The 17,003-nt window shown below is 43.5% G+C and overlaps 1 protein-coding gene across 1 annotated transcript; it reads left to right on the forward strand.

Annotated features, from left to right (window-relative positions):
* Positions 1–2,632: 2,632 nt before the first annotated feature.
* Positions 2,633–16,430, forward strand: inka2 (inka box actin regulator 2). Its single transcript, XM_084038687.1, has 2 exons — positions 2,633–3,050; positions 13,008–16,430. The coding sequence occupies exons 1-2, from the start codon at positions 2,979–2,981 to the stop codon at positions 14,211–14,213; spliced, it is 1,278 nt and encodes a 425-aa protein (XP_083894813.1). The 5' UTR covers positions 2,633–2,978; the 3' UTR covers positions 14,214–16,430.
* Positions 16,431–17,003: the final 573 nt, after the last annotated feature.

Below are 17,003 nucleotides of genomic sequence, written 5' to 3' on the forward strand. Positions count from 1 at the left end.
GACCTGCATTTGATCAAACCAAAGAGATGTTGCCGCCCTGTAATAAAACCCCCACAACTACAGTAATTACGGCCTGTGTTCCTGTGGTGACACATCCTGACCTCTAGATGGCAGTATACTAACAGCTGTTGCAGAAGGAAGCCATGAAGTCTGCTTAAAAAAAGCACATACTGTAACAAAAAAATAAAAAATAATTTCTGCTGTAAGACTAATTAACTCTAGTAGATAAATAAGACACTCCATACGAGTCTGTCCCCATATTACCACCTCATAATCTAATGCCTCACTGATGGTGTAATAAAAACAAAGTACTGAGTAATAAAGTAATAACTCAAGTAATTGGATTCGTCTTATTCCTCCCATTATCATGTATGAGTTTGCTTGTGTGAGCCGTGAACAGTTACTGGTTTATATATCAGGATCATAATAAAGAGGTTTATGACATATTTAACAGTTTAGGCATCACAGATATTCCATTGCCTGCTCCTGTTTGTATTTTATAATCTGAAAACATGCCAGCGTCACAGTGTGTGTGTGATTCAGTTATTCTCACTACAGAGAAGTGATGTAAGAGCAGGACGATGAGGAGACCTGATGCATAATTAAGCTAAACTTTAAAACGGGGTTGACGAGTCCTTAAATGCACGTTTACCTCTCACTTCACTGACCGACTCGGCTGGTGGATTCCCACATTACTGCGTGAGAAATTTGGACTTTAGAATTTATAATCTGATCCGTTTCGCTTTAATATGCCCGGCGGCGTCACGGTTCACAAATAACTGTTGCTTGCAAATTGTGTGTAAATTTGCAAATCTTTTTAATTAATTTTAAATAGTGAAATCATCTCAGATTACAAACTGCATCTCATGGTGAACGTTTGGTGCAACGTGACCTGCATATACATTAGTAGAGGCAAAGTCCCGGAGTATCATTATGGGATGTGGACAAAGTGAACGTAGAGTGGAGAATCATTCATTCTTGGACATAAATGCGTAAATTGATCCGTTTCTTATTTGGGTTTTGATCTCTAATCTGTTATTTTGCTCTGCGGATGTATAAACTGCAGTTGTGTGTGTCAGTGCTGAGTGATCCGGTGAGACGCTTCCTTGTGTGATATGTGTGCATGTGACAGCTGGGAGGAAGTGGACACATGACGGAGAAGCAGCTGCACGTTAAAGTCCGGCCTCCTGCCCGATGAAGATATAACTTACAGCATCGTTACACTCACTTTTAAATCAAGACCTACACGTGATGCATCTACGTCAGCAAACGATACCTTCAATTCCTGCAGGAGTTTGTGATTTCTAATGTTAGTGAATAGTTAGTGGGAAAGATAAATTAGTAAAACACCTAAAGTCGTGAAAGAATCTGCAGTCGAAGTGACGGAAAGTGTTCTGAACACAGCAGGAAGCTTTGTTGTTTTCTTGATATGCCAATAAAAGATGAGTGAATAAAAGATAGAAGTCTCTTCCTCTCGATCAGAAGTTAAGCTGAGGTGATTTATCCGTCTTCCCGTTTCATTGCCTTTGGAATCTGAGTTGGATCTACTTCTGTCTCCCTGAAGCTCCACCAACATCTGGCCTGACATGCAAACCTCCAGATGACAGAAGCAGGTCAGAGGTCACCGAGTTCCCTGACCAAATTAAGATGTTATCGTTTATATGATGCACCGCGATGAGAGTCTCCCTCGTGGATTACACAGAGGCGAGTATCTTAATGTCAATATGATTAAAGAGTTTCAGCTTTTTACTGAAGAAGACAAAAGTTCTAAAATCATCAATTATGAAACCGTTTGAATCAAATTCTGGAAACTTAATCCTACAGGATGCATCAGATTATATCTTTTTGGGGAATATTTCAATAGTTTCCTTTTCTTTTCAGCAACACAATCATTTCAAAAGCTCGGAGGAGATGCAGCGACGTTTTTTTCTACCTTTCACAGATGTCAGATCTATATTGTGAGTGAGGGATTGATAAACAACTTCCAGATGGGTTTGCATGTATGTTGCACCTCTTCCTTCCCCTCCCCTATAAAGCCGTATATCTGGGTCATGCAACAAAAGCCCCCGTGGGTCAGGTGTTTCCTCGGCGAAGGAAGCCGGCCCGATGGCTCGTTTCAGGACACATAAGCTTTCTTTTTCGAACACATCCTCCCTCTGACTTCCTCCTTCGGTCCGGCGAGCAGCAGCAGAGAATCTGCTCCACTAGTCCGGCTGCGTTCTGGGATAGACTTCTTCTTTTTTAACTATCTTAATGTTTCAACCTGGATTCAAAAGGTTTCCAGATGTTTTTTAGTCTCTTCATATCTCTGAGAAATCATTGCAAGCTGCAGGACACAAATCTGGGCAACTCTGTCCTTAATATCATGATATTAATATATAAATGAGGGATCCTCGTTTGATCCTGGTTTGAATGAGACTAAGTCCGTCCTGAGAGGCTCACTCATTGGAGGAAATTGAATGGGCAAACGGGGCGCTCCTCTTGAATGGGAAAATAGCAGAGAGCGGGGAAACACACACACACACACACACACACGCAGAGAGAGAGAGAGAGAGAGAGAGAGAGAGAGAGAGAGAGAGAGAGAGAGAGAGAGAGAGAGAGGCTGATAGTAGCCAAGCAGCCACTGAGACTCACTCACACGGATTGCAGCCTCAAGAAGGACCACCTCGTCATTATTTGGGCGAGAAAACGCATTTTCGTCATCAGGAGTTGTTTGTTTTGTTTTGTTGTTGTTTTTTAAATCACAGGATTGGCGTCACGAGCCGTGCGCGCGTTCCACGGCAGGATTTTTTCTTTTTTTTTTGCGCATCTCTCCAAATGCAAATGGTGTTGTGTTCTCCGCGGGAGCGCTGTAGTCGTCGTGTTTCCTGCCCGGGAGAAAGCTCCGGTGTAGTCATGCTCGAGCGGCGGCCGGCGGCGCGTTTCATCTGAAATCTCAAAAACAAGAAGAATATAGAAATTAAAAAAAAAATTTAAAAATGGAACAGCAGCTCTCCAAACCAGAATCTAAAAACATGGACGCGTGTCTGAGGCGACTGAAGCAAGAACTGGTATGTTCCGTCCTTTTCTACTTCCACTAGACTGCAGTTACAGTTGTGTCGCTCGACTTTATTGTAAAACGTGGACTATTTTAATGCGCAAACAAACAATATCATTCATTTATCAGGATCATCAGATGTGGCGCTTTCTGTGCATGTGTGTATAGTTTGGAGCTTCAGTTGGGGGTGCATGCGTGTTTTATATATATATATATATATATATATATAATCGCATTAATCTGTGTAGGCTTACAGCTTTGAGCACACCAGAGGCATGTGTACACATCCGTCTGCTCTCAGTCCGCGCATCTGGGACAGATGTTTTTAAGCTTAATGAGCTCCAGACACTTTCTCTCTCCTCCTCCTCCGAGGAGCTCTCAGAGAGATGCATCCTAACAGAGATGGTGTTCCAATAGACTGGAACTGGAATTGGAACGATTAATCGGCAATTATCCAGCAACTATTTTGGGGAAACTTTAAAAAATCGTGTTTTGATTCACTCTGAAAGCAAGTTTGCTGCTTCTGGCTTCTTCAATGTAAGAATTATTTGATGCTTCTTTCTGTTTTAATATCATTGTGAAGATGATATTTGGGGGTTTTGGTCACGGTGAGCTCTGGGAAACATATTTTATACAAAACAAATGAATCAAGACAGTAATAAACAGCTTGAATATGAAGAGAATAATAATAATTGTTAGTTGCAGGCAGCCCTATTGCATTATAATGCTCTAAAATAACTTATTTAACATGTTCATGTCCACTTTAAACAAATAGGTTTGATGGTGCCGTCTCCGTCCTTGAAACACTTGAAACCCTCACACCCAAATCATTTGGCTCGTGATTCACTGTAGACCTATTTTCAAAAAGGAGCCTTTAACTGGCACAGATTTCATTTGGAATCATCTTCAAAGCAGACACACATTTCTTTCTTCCTTTTAAACCCGGCCACTGGCCCCGCAGAAAAGCCCTCGCATGGCTGCTGCCTGTTTTGCAACATGATCTGCTGCTCCCTCCAAATCAGCCACACGTCTGTGAAGTGACACTGGAGATGTTTGAGGAGGACATGATGCCTTACATAGCTGCCATATCGCAAGTTTGGTAACGTAATAGAAAAAAGACCAGGATCAAAACAGAGAGCAGATGCCAGTTTAAAAAAAAAAAAGAAGCAAACTCAAAGCTCCTCTCCCGCAAACAACCATGTGGGACGCAATCTGTCGTTCAGGAAGACCCGAGGGGGGGCATCTACACCAAGGTTGTCACTCCATAAACCGCCTCCGTCACCGACTAACACCTGCTGCAGAGTCAATGATATCAGTTGTTTCTGCAGCCTCAAAGACTGGGATGTCTAGTGAATATTTCAGCCCATTAATCACAGATTAAACCAAGTGTTAAAGATGTTTTCCTGTATTAAAATCTGTTAGCGGACGGCTGAAATTTGCTGGAGTTGTGGAATCGATCACACTCAAACATCAAGTTAATTTCATTAAAGATGCATCGTTGTGATTATGCATCTTGATTGCAGATTGATTTGACTACATTACCCATGAATGCCACGACAGGTTTGACAATAATGAATGCAGACGGTGAAATAACTACACAATTTAAGTTTAATTGAGCCTGATGATCGGGCTAAATGGAAATTTAATTTCATTTTAATAGTCATTATTTTGCCCTAATCACTAGAGAGGGACGTATTCGACAATCACCATATAAAGAGCCGTACGTCTGGTTCGATCGCATCATCTTTTTATGGCGATTTTAGATTTTCTGCTGCTTAAAAATCAGTGATTTTTACCGGCTGGCAGGAACCGGTGAGAATCTGAAAGTGCATTTGATAAAGGATACCACCTTTATGAAGCACGTGTGATGTTTAAATAAAGAGAAACTACTGTCATCATTCAAATGTTCACTTTAGTTCAGTCTGAAACCCTAGCAGCTCTAAAAGAAGAAGCCTGTTATCTGAAAGTGTGAACACCGTGTCAGGGGTCCCAGGGGGGCAAGTGTAAGGTCACGCTCCCACATTTGACCCCTCGACCCCCCAACATGGTCTGGGGGCCTATTTCTCCTAAATGCTGACGGTACCCGACATGCCAGTGATGCTAAAACTCTAAAATCGACAGGTTTGTTTTCAAGTCGGTTCAAGTGCTTCATCGGAGTTTCTCTACAGGCCGTTTGCTCCCATTTGTTCCTATAAAAAGCTCTACAAAGGCTCCATGGAACAACCTGGGGATAAAACGCTAACAATGAAATATATTTTAAGCTCGAGCATGACTCATTATTCACCCACAGACAAAGAGTCACGCAAAAAAAACACACACACTCCTTTCCTGCCGGCTCAGAGTGCGAGATACAAATGCCGACATGCCTTTTGAGTCACTTCGTCTTTAAATGAAGGGTTCACACCTGCGTCTCAGACACTACAGTCAAAATCCTTTTCTGATTTCATATGCATCATCCTCACCTGAGGCTCATTAAAAAAAAAAAAACATGACATGTCAGCCTGGAATGCAACACCAAAGCCAGCAAGCATGAGGTCATGAAATCGGAGAAAGAACTGGTGTGTGGTGGATTCTGTTTAAAAAAAGCTTGTGTGCCTCCAAGTTGCTCTTTGTTACCTTTAGGGTGTGAGATCAGAGACCAACACAAAGAAGCTTAGCGATCTAACTTAAAGCCCGTTTGTTTGGTGCCGTCGCCGTGGCGGCAGCTCTCCTACCTGCCCTTCCTTTTCCCTTTCGGCTAAAAGTGGCTCTCTCGTGGCGAGTTGGGAGAGTTGGGTTCTGCAGGCTGGTCATTGTGTTTGAGATGGAATCGCTAACTTTTCATTATGAGACACAATCTGCTTCATCACGGTTCACAGGGTAGAAATCACAGCTGAAGAACTGAGCGCTGAAAGAGATGATGAGTGGTTAAATATGCTGCTGCTGTCCTCGACCCCACCAGGCGTCCCTCTCTCCTCTGTTTGCTTTTATCTGACGAAACATTATTTCTCCTGGGTATCGCTGACGTTCAGGTCAATATTGTGCTCTCTCTCTCTCTCTCTCTCTCTCTCTCTCTCTCTCTCTCTCTCTCTCTCTCTCTCTCTCTCTCTCTGGAGTCTGAAGTTATTGCTTTCGTCTGTGGCCGAAAGAAATTGGATTTTTGGAATTGTTCCGCTACTAAAATGGAAGATGTGTTATAGAATGTATTAAAACGGCAATAATTGACTTTTTTGGGGGCCACTTGAGGGCAGCAGAACAAGCTTTAAACATAACATCACGTTATATCTCAATTATTCTTGTCTTTGGTCGCCACTGCGAAAAACATCTGGATCTGCAGCTGCTAGATGACAGTTAATAGCCAACTATCTGCATGTGGTTTGGTGCCGGGCAGGTTGTGTACTCTAGTGGTGGGACAATATAATGAAATACCGATATATGGATATACATGTGATACGTGATACTCCCTGCTATACTCGATACACTGGCGCCAAATATCAATATAATAATAAATCATAATAAATATGCAGGTGATATTTACGGATTCCATGCGTTATGCCTGTTGATGATTTCTTGCAATATATCGCGTATAGCAGAATCACAGTATCGTGATATCATCGTTATCGTGGGCAAAATATTGTGATATTATCGTATCGTTAGTGACTCTGTGATTCCCTAGTGTAGACTGAATTATATCATAGCTGCTTGACTAATAAAAAAAACAACAACAATGAGAACCGTGAGAGTGAATCATAACAGTAAAGTTGCAGTCAGTAAAAAAAAGAAAACTGAGCTGAAAGGTGCTAAAACGCTCTGTAAGGATGAGGGGAAACTGCAGATCTGGGTGATAATTCATCAGTAAATTACACATTTTATCATTAATGAGTTTTTTCAAAAGCCCCATTTACGCCCACAATTTATAGAATCTGTGTACAAGACAAATAGTCCTCACTGCACAACGGTCCTTAACCACAGTATGACAGTAAGTATGGCTCTTCACTATAGTATGACAAGCATTAAAGCCTATGGAGTCTCATTTACTCCCCATTAATCTCTTGATCTCAATTAGCTTCAATGCTGCACAGAAATCCAGCCTCTCATCACTAGAGCTGTTGAGACTAATCGGCCGTGCACTCTCACTGCCCACGTGCGAGGATGCTGACGTCAACTGCTATCAAAAGATCTGTGTAATAGTTGTTGCGTCCAACAGATTGGTTCCCAGATTTTCTCTCTGAATGTCATCCGACTGCCAAAGATGATGATACGCATCAAGATCATCCCGTGTCTCCCTACAGCGACGTAAATGAAGTCGAGCAGGAAACGAGTTATTAAACCGCCTCCCGTCTCCGGAGAGGTCATCAGGTCGTCTTCGCTGGGCAGCAGCTGATTTATTGTAGTGATGAATTTGGTTTCACTAAAAAAAAATGTTTTAAAGTGATAGTTCGCCCACTTTTCTTTCTGATAGTTTGGGGTTTTATTTGCCAAGCTTTTAGGGAAATCTCGCTTTTTGATGTCTAATTCAACAGGAAGTGATGCAAAATCACTTTGTGGAGCTCACAGTTATATTTGAAAAAAATGAAACAAATCCCCAGAACTCGGTATCAGGAGTTTTCACAAGAACTGTTTGTTTTTGTTCCAAAAGAAAAAGTTAAGAAGTATTCACGGTGAGGTCTGCAGATTAGCCAACCCTTGCTTTTACAAAAAAACATTCCTCGGTGCCTCTCAGTCCCCATAGGTTTGGAAGTGTGCTAAAAAACGGGAAAAAGTAACAGCATATTTATATGTGGAAAGATCAGAGTCATTTTGTTGCCATAAAGTAATGCACACAGCCACTAAAGAGAGTTTGGAAGTTCCACAGTCATTCTTCTATGGAGGTCAGACTCAGATCATCCATATTTTATGATTTAGGAAATACCAGATATCTCAATTGTGCTGCAGTGGGAACTAAAAATCAAGACGCAAATGTCGCAAATGAATCTGCGCAACTGAAACCAGAATAATAGCTTCCTTTTGAGGGCATGAGTCATGCAGCAGCAGCAGCATCCCATCATATCTGAAATAATAAGTACAAACATTCAGGTTAGAATGTCTACATTTAACGAGCGTTTTGTCATACAGAGACGTACTCGTGACCCACATTCCTCCGTTGGACATTCCTCACACTTCTTCCCGTCTTGAGACCCTGAAGACATTCAGAGTTTCGTTTTTTTTTTTTTTTGGTCAAAGAGGCATTCATTGCCGTGTGCACAGTCATTTATTTCTTTCACAGCTTTATTGCCCTGCTGATCATGACCTCGGGGGCCACGGCGGGCCAGCAGCTCAGTCACAGAGACCGTCTCTGTGCCCCCCCGAGACAGAGACCCCCATTCCTGTCCTTGACCCACACAGCCCACCATTCATTTTTAATTATAGGGGTGGAGGTGGTGGGGAGGGTGGAGTACACTAGCTGCTGGCCTGCTCCTTATAAACAGGAAGACCCCCCCTCCAGGCAATAACAAATAAACAACAGTGAATATAGTATTATTTGGAGTGGGAATAGAGCTGTGATTTGTTTTGTAGTTCTGGTTTGTGTGTTTATTTCTCCTGTAAAAAAATTAATTATGTGCATATCAGTGAACACACATTCCAAAAAGACACCGACTTCATTCAAGCAAGGCATGTTGGGACATGTGCGACTCCGTGAGTGTCGGTTTGTGAATATTTTTTTTTCCCACCGTGAGGTAGGGAAGGAGGTGACGTCGAGGCAGAGAGCATCGATCTCAACAGACAGCAGGAGGAGGAGCATTGATTTATCTAGACGTTGTGGTATTTAATTCCACTTGCATGGAACATTGAAAGGATGCATCTTCACAGTAGATGGACTTGACGTCTGAATAGAATATAAAGAATCACTTCATCAGTTTCCTTTTTAAATTAAAAGGGCCCGAGCGTTTTAATAAGCCTTTCGATGGACATAATTCAAAAGACTGCCAGCCATTGTTCTTAAACTTTGAGGCATTAAGCCTTTAATTGGCAATTATGTCTGGTTGGCTGGGATCGCTGCAGCCGAAGAAGAAGATGAAGAAGAATAAGAAGTATGGGGGGGATGTGGACAGCCCCTGTTTGTCTTTCGTTCAGTCACTGAGCAGGATTTCACTCAGCTTTGTTTTCAAATAATCTTTTTATAGAACGACACGCTCGATGGATTGAAATAGTTTGGAGGCTCGAGTTCAAAAAGGAGATTTAACGAAACTTAACAAGACTGGGTTAATGACGCCAGTGTTTCTGAAATCCCCCCGCAGCCCCAATTTCATCCCAGTTCTCTTATTAAATTAGATTAGACTTTTTTCCCCCCCTTCTCTCGTCTATGTTTTATTCTGGGTAAGACCTGAAGGTGCTCGCGTAGATCCTGTCAGGTCTTTGTCCTAACGAGGCCTTGAGCTGATTCACACATCTGTAAAAGTGACATCCGGATGAGCAACATCTGTGTTTAGACTAGAAATCGCCCGCGGGACATTATTTTAAAGTCACTTAGCAGAGTGAGAGTTGACATATTTGGGCCACAAAGTTCAGCTGTTGAAACGGTGGAGTGGATTCAGCTGGCCCGGTTAAGGTGGAATAATCAGTGTTTAGCTTACTACCGTTCTTCTGTTTGTTCCACGGGGCATAATATGAATTATTAATGTAGCCTTAGAATAGAAATGCCAGCAAACAACCTCTGTGCGTTTTTTAAATAACCAGGAGGGAGAAACGCCTGTGTTGTTTTAGGGGGGGTGCATAATGGGAAAAGTTGCATGTGAGCGGTGAATTAGGGTGTTTTTGGTTTCGCGTGTGCAAACAGGTTCTGGGAGCCCTTTATAGACGGCCGGATAATATTTCAAAAACAAGATTTAATGCATTTAAGTGGTCCAGATTTCACCAGCAGCTCAGAGTGCGGTAATCTCTCAGCTGATCCCCGAACAAACCTCCAGCGAAGCCGCACGCCTGCCTCTGAAGACGGAACGACAATGCATCATTCTGCCTTCAGACTTGTTGACCTTTGATGTGGAGGAAAGTAAAACCGTAATTATGCACTCACTCTCTCCCTCTCAGCCTCTCCCAGGACTCAGCCAATTATAGCTAATGAAGTCAGCCATATGTGGAAGGCACAAAAAGACAAGAGACAACCTGATTGTGCTAATTACTCGTACCTTCACTGCCTAATTTGGCGATGCTAACGGGAAGCTCGGAGGCTTTTGTTCCCAGCATGTGCATTGATAGGCTTATTATCTGATCTTACAGGCTGTTAACGCCCCCCCCAACCCCCCCACCTACTCTGCCATATGTTAGTGATGAGCAGAGCGTTTTAACCCAGAGGTTCAATGTTAATGGTGCAGCGTATCCGATACGTGTCGAGGTGCAGACCTCCTGAGCATTGATTAACAGGAAATGGATCAACAGCAGTTCCGATAAGCAATTAAGTAATTTATCGTGGACGGATGCCAAATCATAGTCTGGTACCAGCTCCTTAAATTCATATATTTCCTGCTTTTCTCTGCATTATAAAATTCTCTATAGAATGCATTTGCTTTTAGACTAATCTGTTTTATAGGTGAAATGATAATAATCGAGAAAACGGCAGAATAGTCCAATGATTTATAAACATTAGGTCATATAATTATATTATTATAAATAATTATATCAGAATGTTGTGCAAAGTCAAATATTAATTTATTTTAGAACAAGACTAAGTCTACAGTCATGCTAGTGGCTCTATGAGGTAGTCCTGAACACAACAGTACTTTGAGCTAAATGCTACCGTCACCATGACAACATGCTAACATGCTAAAATCGGCAAATTATCGCTCAACAGAGTACAGAAGAGGCTGTAGGCTATATCATTAGTTTTTTGCAGGCAAGTATTTGACTAAACTGAGGGTGACACTCGATAACTACCACTTCTAGTAGTAGTACTTGTAGTAGTAGTAGTAGTAATCTAGAAGTTCTTGCAGCAGCAGTCATTCATTCTCAAGGGGAACATAAATGTCTGCACCAAATTGCATGGTAATCCACTCAATAACTACCCAGACATTTCACCTAAAACCACAAATGTCAAGCTCATAGAAAAAGTCAGGGGATCACAAAAATCGGTGAGGTTCATCCTCAAGGGACCGTGAATGTCCGTGCAACATTTCATGGCAAACCATGAAATAGCCGTTGTCTAGATCTATTAGTGGTGGAAAGGCCAATGAACTGACATAACCAGCCCCAAAGAAGAAGACAAAACTAGAGAATTAAATACATTTCTGAACATATTGGGAGGCTCATGTCTGAGGGAATATTTTCTCATAGTCAGATTATTATTTTTATTATTTTTTTATATAAATGTAGCCCAAGTTTTAGTTATGGATTCCCTTTGTGATTTTTCCCAGAAATCAGACATTCTGCAACGTCTCTCACGGTGCTTATGAGTTTATAATACCGTCAGTCGTCCTACGCAGCTACTTTTCCCACCGATCAATCACTGCTCCCTCAAGATTAAGTATCACAGCCTGGTGACCCCCCCCCCCCCATGTGTTCTTATGGTGTCATCCATAATTAAATCCATCAACAGTTTTCTCTTCGACATCTAAACATATGGCGAGGAATCCCTCCCCGCCCCCCCCTCCCCTCGCATCTTCCCATCCCTACTCACCCGGCTGACTCTCACTCGCTCCTCTCATTGTCTGTTTCCGCCTGAGTGACCCCCCCCCCCCCCCCTCCACACCGTTTGGGGGATTACAGTCTAGACGGGCAGCGCTGATTGGCTGTCACGCCCAGCGGTGTCCCCAGATTGGAGAGAGAGAGAGATATATAGGGACCAACAGATCTGTTTGAAAGGTGAGAGACAGTGACGGACTAACACAGGGAGATCTACGCCGCCTGCTTAGTGGCAGTTTATTGAAGGTAAGGGGCTTCCAACGATTTAGGTTCTTTAGATATTGTTGTTCATTTTCAGATTTTGAAGTACGTCTATAAAGAAGCGGCTTGATGTTATTATAGAGGCTGGTTTTATGTCTAGTCGACAGATCCTGACAGACAGGTTGGTTTATAGGGAACGTGTTGATCGCTGTCTTTCAACAGCCAGCCTTTTCCCACAGACACTGGCACGTTTCTCAAAATTCCTTGCATGCTTCCTCTCATCTTCCCACGGATGTTTCTTATAATAAAGAGAGAGAGAGAGGCCTCCCGGCAGGTTTGCTCTTCAGTCAAGTTGCTACGTTGTTGCCGATGTGTTCTCAGACGAAGATGAACCTGTTGTTATATATCGAGGGAGCGATTAAAAAAAAAAGGTCTGGGTCAAATGATTCAAGCCGGCAAGTTAAGACACAGGTCAGCATGCTGCCTCTGGGCTTTCTGTCTGCCTTCTGGAGGAGACGGTTAGACCAGATCACATGACACAGGCTGTTACAGAGATGAGAGAGGAGGAGGAGGAGGAGGAGGAGGAGGATGTATGAGTACTGCTGCACAGTAAGGGTAAAGAGAAAAAACAAAGAGCTCGGAGGAGAGAGCAAATATGGATTAAAAGTTAATGGAGCTACAAAAGAGTAGAAGAGAAATGAAAAGCCAGTGTTTTACAGCTGTCGTGGGTTTGAATCCTGTCTGGTTCTCAAGCCATATGGAAGCCCTAGTCTGGCATCCAAAACTAGGTCACATGACCCATAATTAAACAAGGTGGGCAGCCTGAAAACACGAGAGAGAAGAAGACAAACAGCAGGACTGTTTCTGTAATTTTAACTCATTCATTCATTCATTTTTTATACATGAATTTGATGTGTTTGATAACTGACGGTTGATGGTTTGTAATTAGATTTTGAGATAAATGATGAATGGGGGGGGGGGGGGGGGGCTGTGAGGAAACCAGTCTTTGATGGATGACCCTGCAGGAGTCTGAGGAATCAAATGACTTCAGCTGTTTAACCAACGTGGATCTTTTTCATTTTGTTCATCATAATCATCTCTTAATGTATCTCTTTGTCTCTCTGTCTCCCTGCAGCTGTGTATGAAAGAAGCCGGCGATGGCCTCCACGCTCAGATGAATTCGATGATGGGAGCCCTGCAGGAACTCAAGCTCCTTCAAGTTCAGACGGCGCTAGAAAGCCTGGATATATCAGGCCGGCCCATTAATAGAGGACTACCACACCCGGCTCCTCCCGAAGCTACAGCTGCTACGACCGCAGACAGGGACAGCAGTGACACCTTTAACCAAACCATGTCCGAGGAGCCCAGCCGGGATCCAAGTCCGAGACCATCTCTGGAGAGCAGAAACACCTTCAGCCGCGATGACGGGACCCTGTCTCGGATCAGAAGCAGTCTGGGGACCTCGTCTTCCTCGGCGTCGAGCCTCGAGAGCGAGAGCGAGGGAAATGAAAGGAGGTGTGCGAGAAGCGAGAGCGATCTGGAGTCGATACCCAAGAGGTGGTCCGGGTACTCCGCCCCGCAGGTGGATTTCTACGGGCCGACGGTGGGGAACCCTCCACCGGAGCCCTACGCTCAGCCACAGGCTCCCTGCCGGGCTCAGACGGTGGACCTGCCCGGGATCCTGTACAGCCTCTCCAGGGAGGGCCCGTCACTGGACAGCGACTACTCCCAGGACAGCACGGACGACGCCAGCGACTGGACGTCTTCGCTCATGAGCCGCAGCCGCAACCGCCAGCCCTTAGTGCTGGGCGACAACGTCTTCGCCGACCTCGTGGGCAACTGGCTGGACCTGCCCGAGGTGGACAGGGAGGATGGGGAGGAAGAGGAGGAGAGGAGGATGATGATGATGATAACAGACAGACCGGACACCCCGGCTCACCCTCTCCGCCTCAGCCGCTCGCAGGAGATCTGCAAGAAGTTCTCGTTGACCACGAACATCTTCAAGAAGTTCCTCCGCAGTGTGCGACCCGACCGGGACAAGCTGCTGAAGGAGCGGCCCGGCTGGATGGCCCCGGAGCCGGCGGAGGGGGACCTCTTCAAGAGGCCAAAGAAAGCGGCGCCCAAGAGCTCGAAGGGCAGCTTCTACCTGCCCTTCTGGGCCAACGGACAGCAGGGCAAAGGCAGGCCGTGTCCTCATGTAGCCGAGGCGGATGGGAACCTCCGCTTCCCCCACGTCCACCAGCAGCCGTTCGCTGGGATTTATTTAGACAGGAGACAGCCAGAAACCGGTCTGGACAAAATGCAGCCCTTGTTCGACTACAACACAGCTGTGTGGGTCTGACAGCGGGGCCAACGGACTGCCGGCGATGCCAAACCCAGTGAGTGACAGGTGCTGGGCGGCCATTTTTTATTTTTTCGGCTGCCGCTGGGGGGGGGGGGGGGGGGGGGGATGAATGAAAAGACTGAATGAGAGGATACAGTTATCGTCCAAATAAATGAACTTCACACCCCACAACGAGATTATCAGGGCAACATTTATGTCTTGACAATCCTAAAGACCTTGTTTGCTGTGTGTGTGTGTGTGTGTGTGTGTGTGTGTGTGTGTGTGAGAGAGAGAGAGAGAGAGAGAGAGAGAGACATTTTTGAGGACTTATGCTGCAAGTTTTGTATGACTCAGCTTTCTTCTCGTGTGTATAAACGCATGTACGAGTCTCCGGAAGACTTAGAAGACGGTACTCTCAACCCGACATCATTCTCAGAATTTCGCCATCATTACAGATCTTCATATTAAATAATCCACTGCTATGCTACAGGACTTGCATATATATATCTCACTTTGCATCTATGAATAGAAAACGCCAACTGTCGGGTGATTGCATGGTTACCATTTTTTTCCATAAGGGATGCTTCATAAAAACAGCTGTTACTGAACGCACTGCCACTAAAAACACACACATCCACAAGCTCACATTCGTTTCCAAAGACATCTCATTCACCTCGTTCAGGGAATGAACGTCACAGAGTTCAAAAAGGTGCAGAATGACGAGATCGCTGAGCATTTTAATTTGCCCGTTGCAAAACGTGTGCTAACGGCGCTAACGGTACAAACTACTGACAGTCAGGACGCCGGCATGGCTGACAACACACACACACACACACACACACAGTTGCAGGACTTCATACTCTGCTCAGGTAGACATCTCTCTACTATATATATATACATAGCAAACTGTTAGTTTGCAGCTTCATCACTGCTCTGAATGTCGTGTTCTTCTTTTTAAATCTATGGCGCATATTAGTAGGTTTCAAATGAAGCTTGCCTACGATGACGTAAGAGCAACACAGTGCACGTCTACTTCAAAGACTAATTCACATTTTGCTCTCATTCGTCTTAGAATGAATATATGATGTACAGAACGTTGTACATAATCTGCCATCCAACCAAACAATAATAGCAATAATGTACATTTAATGTAATATCCACGTGGTTTTCATCATTCTGCTGGGATAGATATGTCACATTACAATAAACACCACCACCACATGTGTATCTTACGGTGTTCTCTTGTATCATAATGAACGGTTTCTTCTTCTTTTTTTAAATTCAAGCTGCATCAAAACAATTAAAAACAAACTTCATGGATTGACGTAAATATCAGGATACCCTCAGGATAATAGAGGACACTGTCCCCTCAAAATGCTTTGCTTTTTTTCTATAGAGGACCAATGTTATGCAAAGGACAATCTGATACTCTTAACTTATTATTATTAATATTGTGAAAAAAAACAACAACTGTTAATTTAATTTAGTTTTAAATGGGATCCCAGACCAATCAACGCCAGCAGGGATTATAGGGGTCTTTTCAGTGTCTTGGCCAGTTCCATATGGTGTTGTCTTCAGTATTCAGGTCAAAATATACTATATATTCAGATGGTCACACACACACACACACACACACACACACACACACACACACACACACACACACACACATACACACACACACACACACACACACACACACACACACACATACACGCACGCACACACACACACACACATACACACACACACACACACACACACACACACACACACACACACACACATACACGCACGCACACACACACACACACACACACACACACACACACATACACACACACACACACACACACACACACACACACACACACACACACACACACACACACACACACACACACACACACACACACACACACACACACACACACACACATACACACACGCACACACACACACACACACACACACACACACACACATACACACACGCACACACACACACACACACACACACACACACACACACGAGAAAGTCGTGCTACGATGAGGCACGGTCCCATCGTACAGTCTGTGTGTGTAAATGTTACATAATATTTCTATTGTCTGAGTGTCATTTTCAGCACTGTTGTTGATCTTTTTTCATCAGGGTTCTGCGAACCTCCAGCCGTGATTCTGTGTCATGTGCACCGTAAAACCGTCGCCGACTTCTTTGTACATTAAATCTGTTTTCAGAAAGAAATGTGACTCTGACTTTTAATGGTTGTGAAACTGTGGAGCTGAAACTTTCCAGCGTTAGACTAACGGAGCGTGTTTTCTAAAGAATCACAAAATGAATGGGAATATTTTCTTTATTTCTAAGCACATGGTGATATGGGAATGCATTAATATAATATGAATATAGAATAATTAAATCTCATATATTCACATGCATTAAAATCACAGGCTTGATCTTGGAAACAGTAAGTTGAGTTGATGTTCTGGAGGTTTTTCTCCGTATTAAACAATCGTCTTCGCGATTGAAGATTTTTTATTGTCTGAGCAATGAAATTCTTATTTTGCAGGTTCCCTTCACACAGTGACCTCGAATGGAAAATACAATAGAAAATAATACAGATATATACTAAAAACTAAAGTTCTAAATGTTTAAAAATTTAAAAAAGTATTCAGTCTAGGCTCTGAAGTTATGAATATATTGCAATCACATTTATTCTTCATAACCTGGCATACAAAATAAAGTTTAAAGCTGGTCTCAAGCATCCAGCTCTTTGCTTCCAGCCACGGCTCTCAGCCTGCTTGGCTCCC

Source organism: Eutrigla gurnardus (assembly GCF_963514095.1).
Source record: "Eutrigla gurnardus genome assembly, chromosome: 2".
In the NCBI taxonomy this organism is placed as follows: Eukaryota; Metazoa; Chordata; class Actinopteri; order Perciformes; family Triglidae; genus Eutrigla; species Eutrigla gurnardus.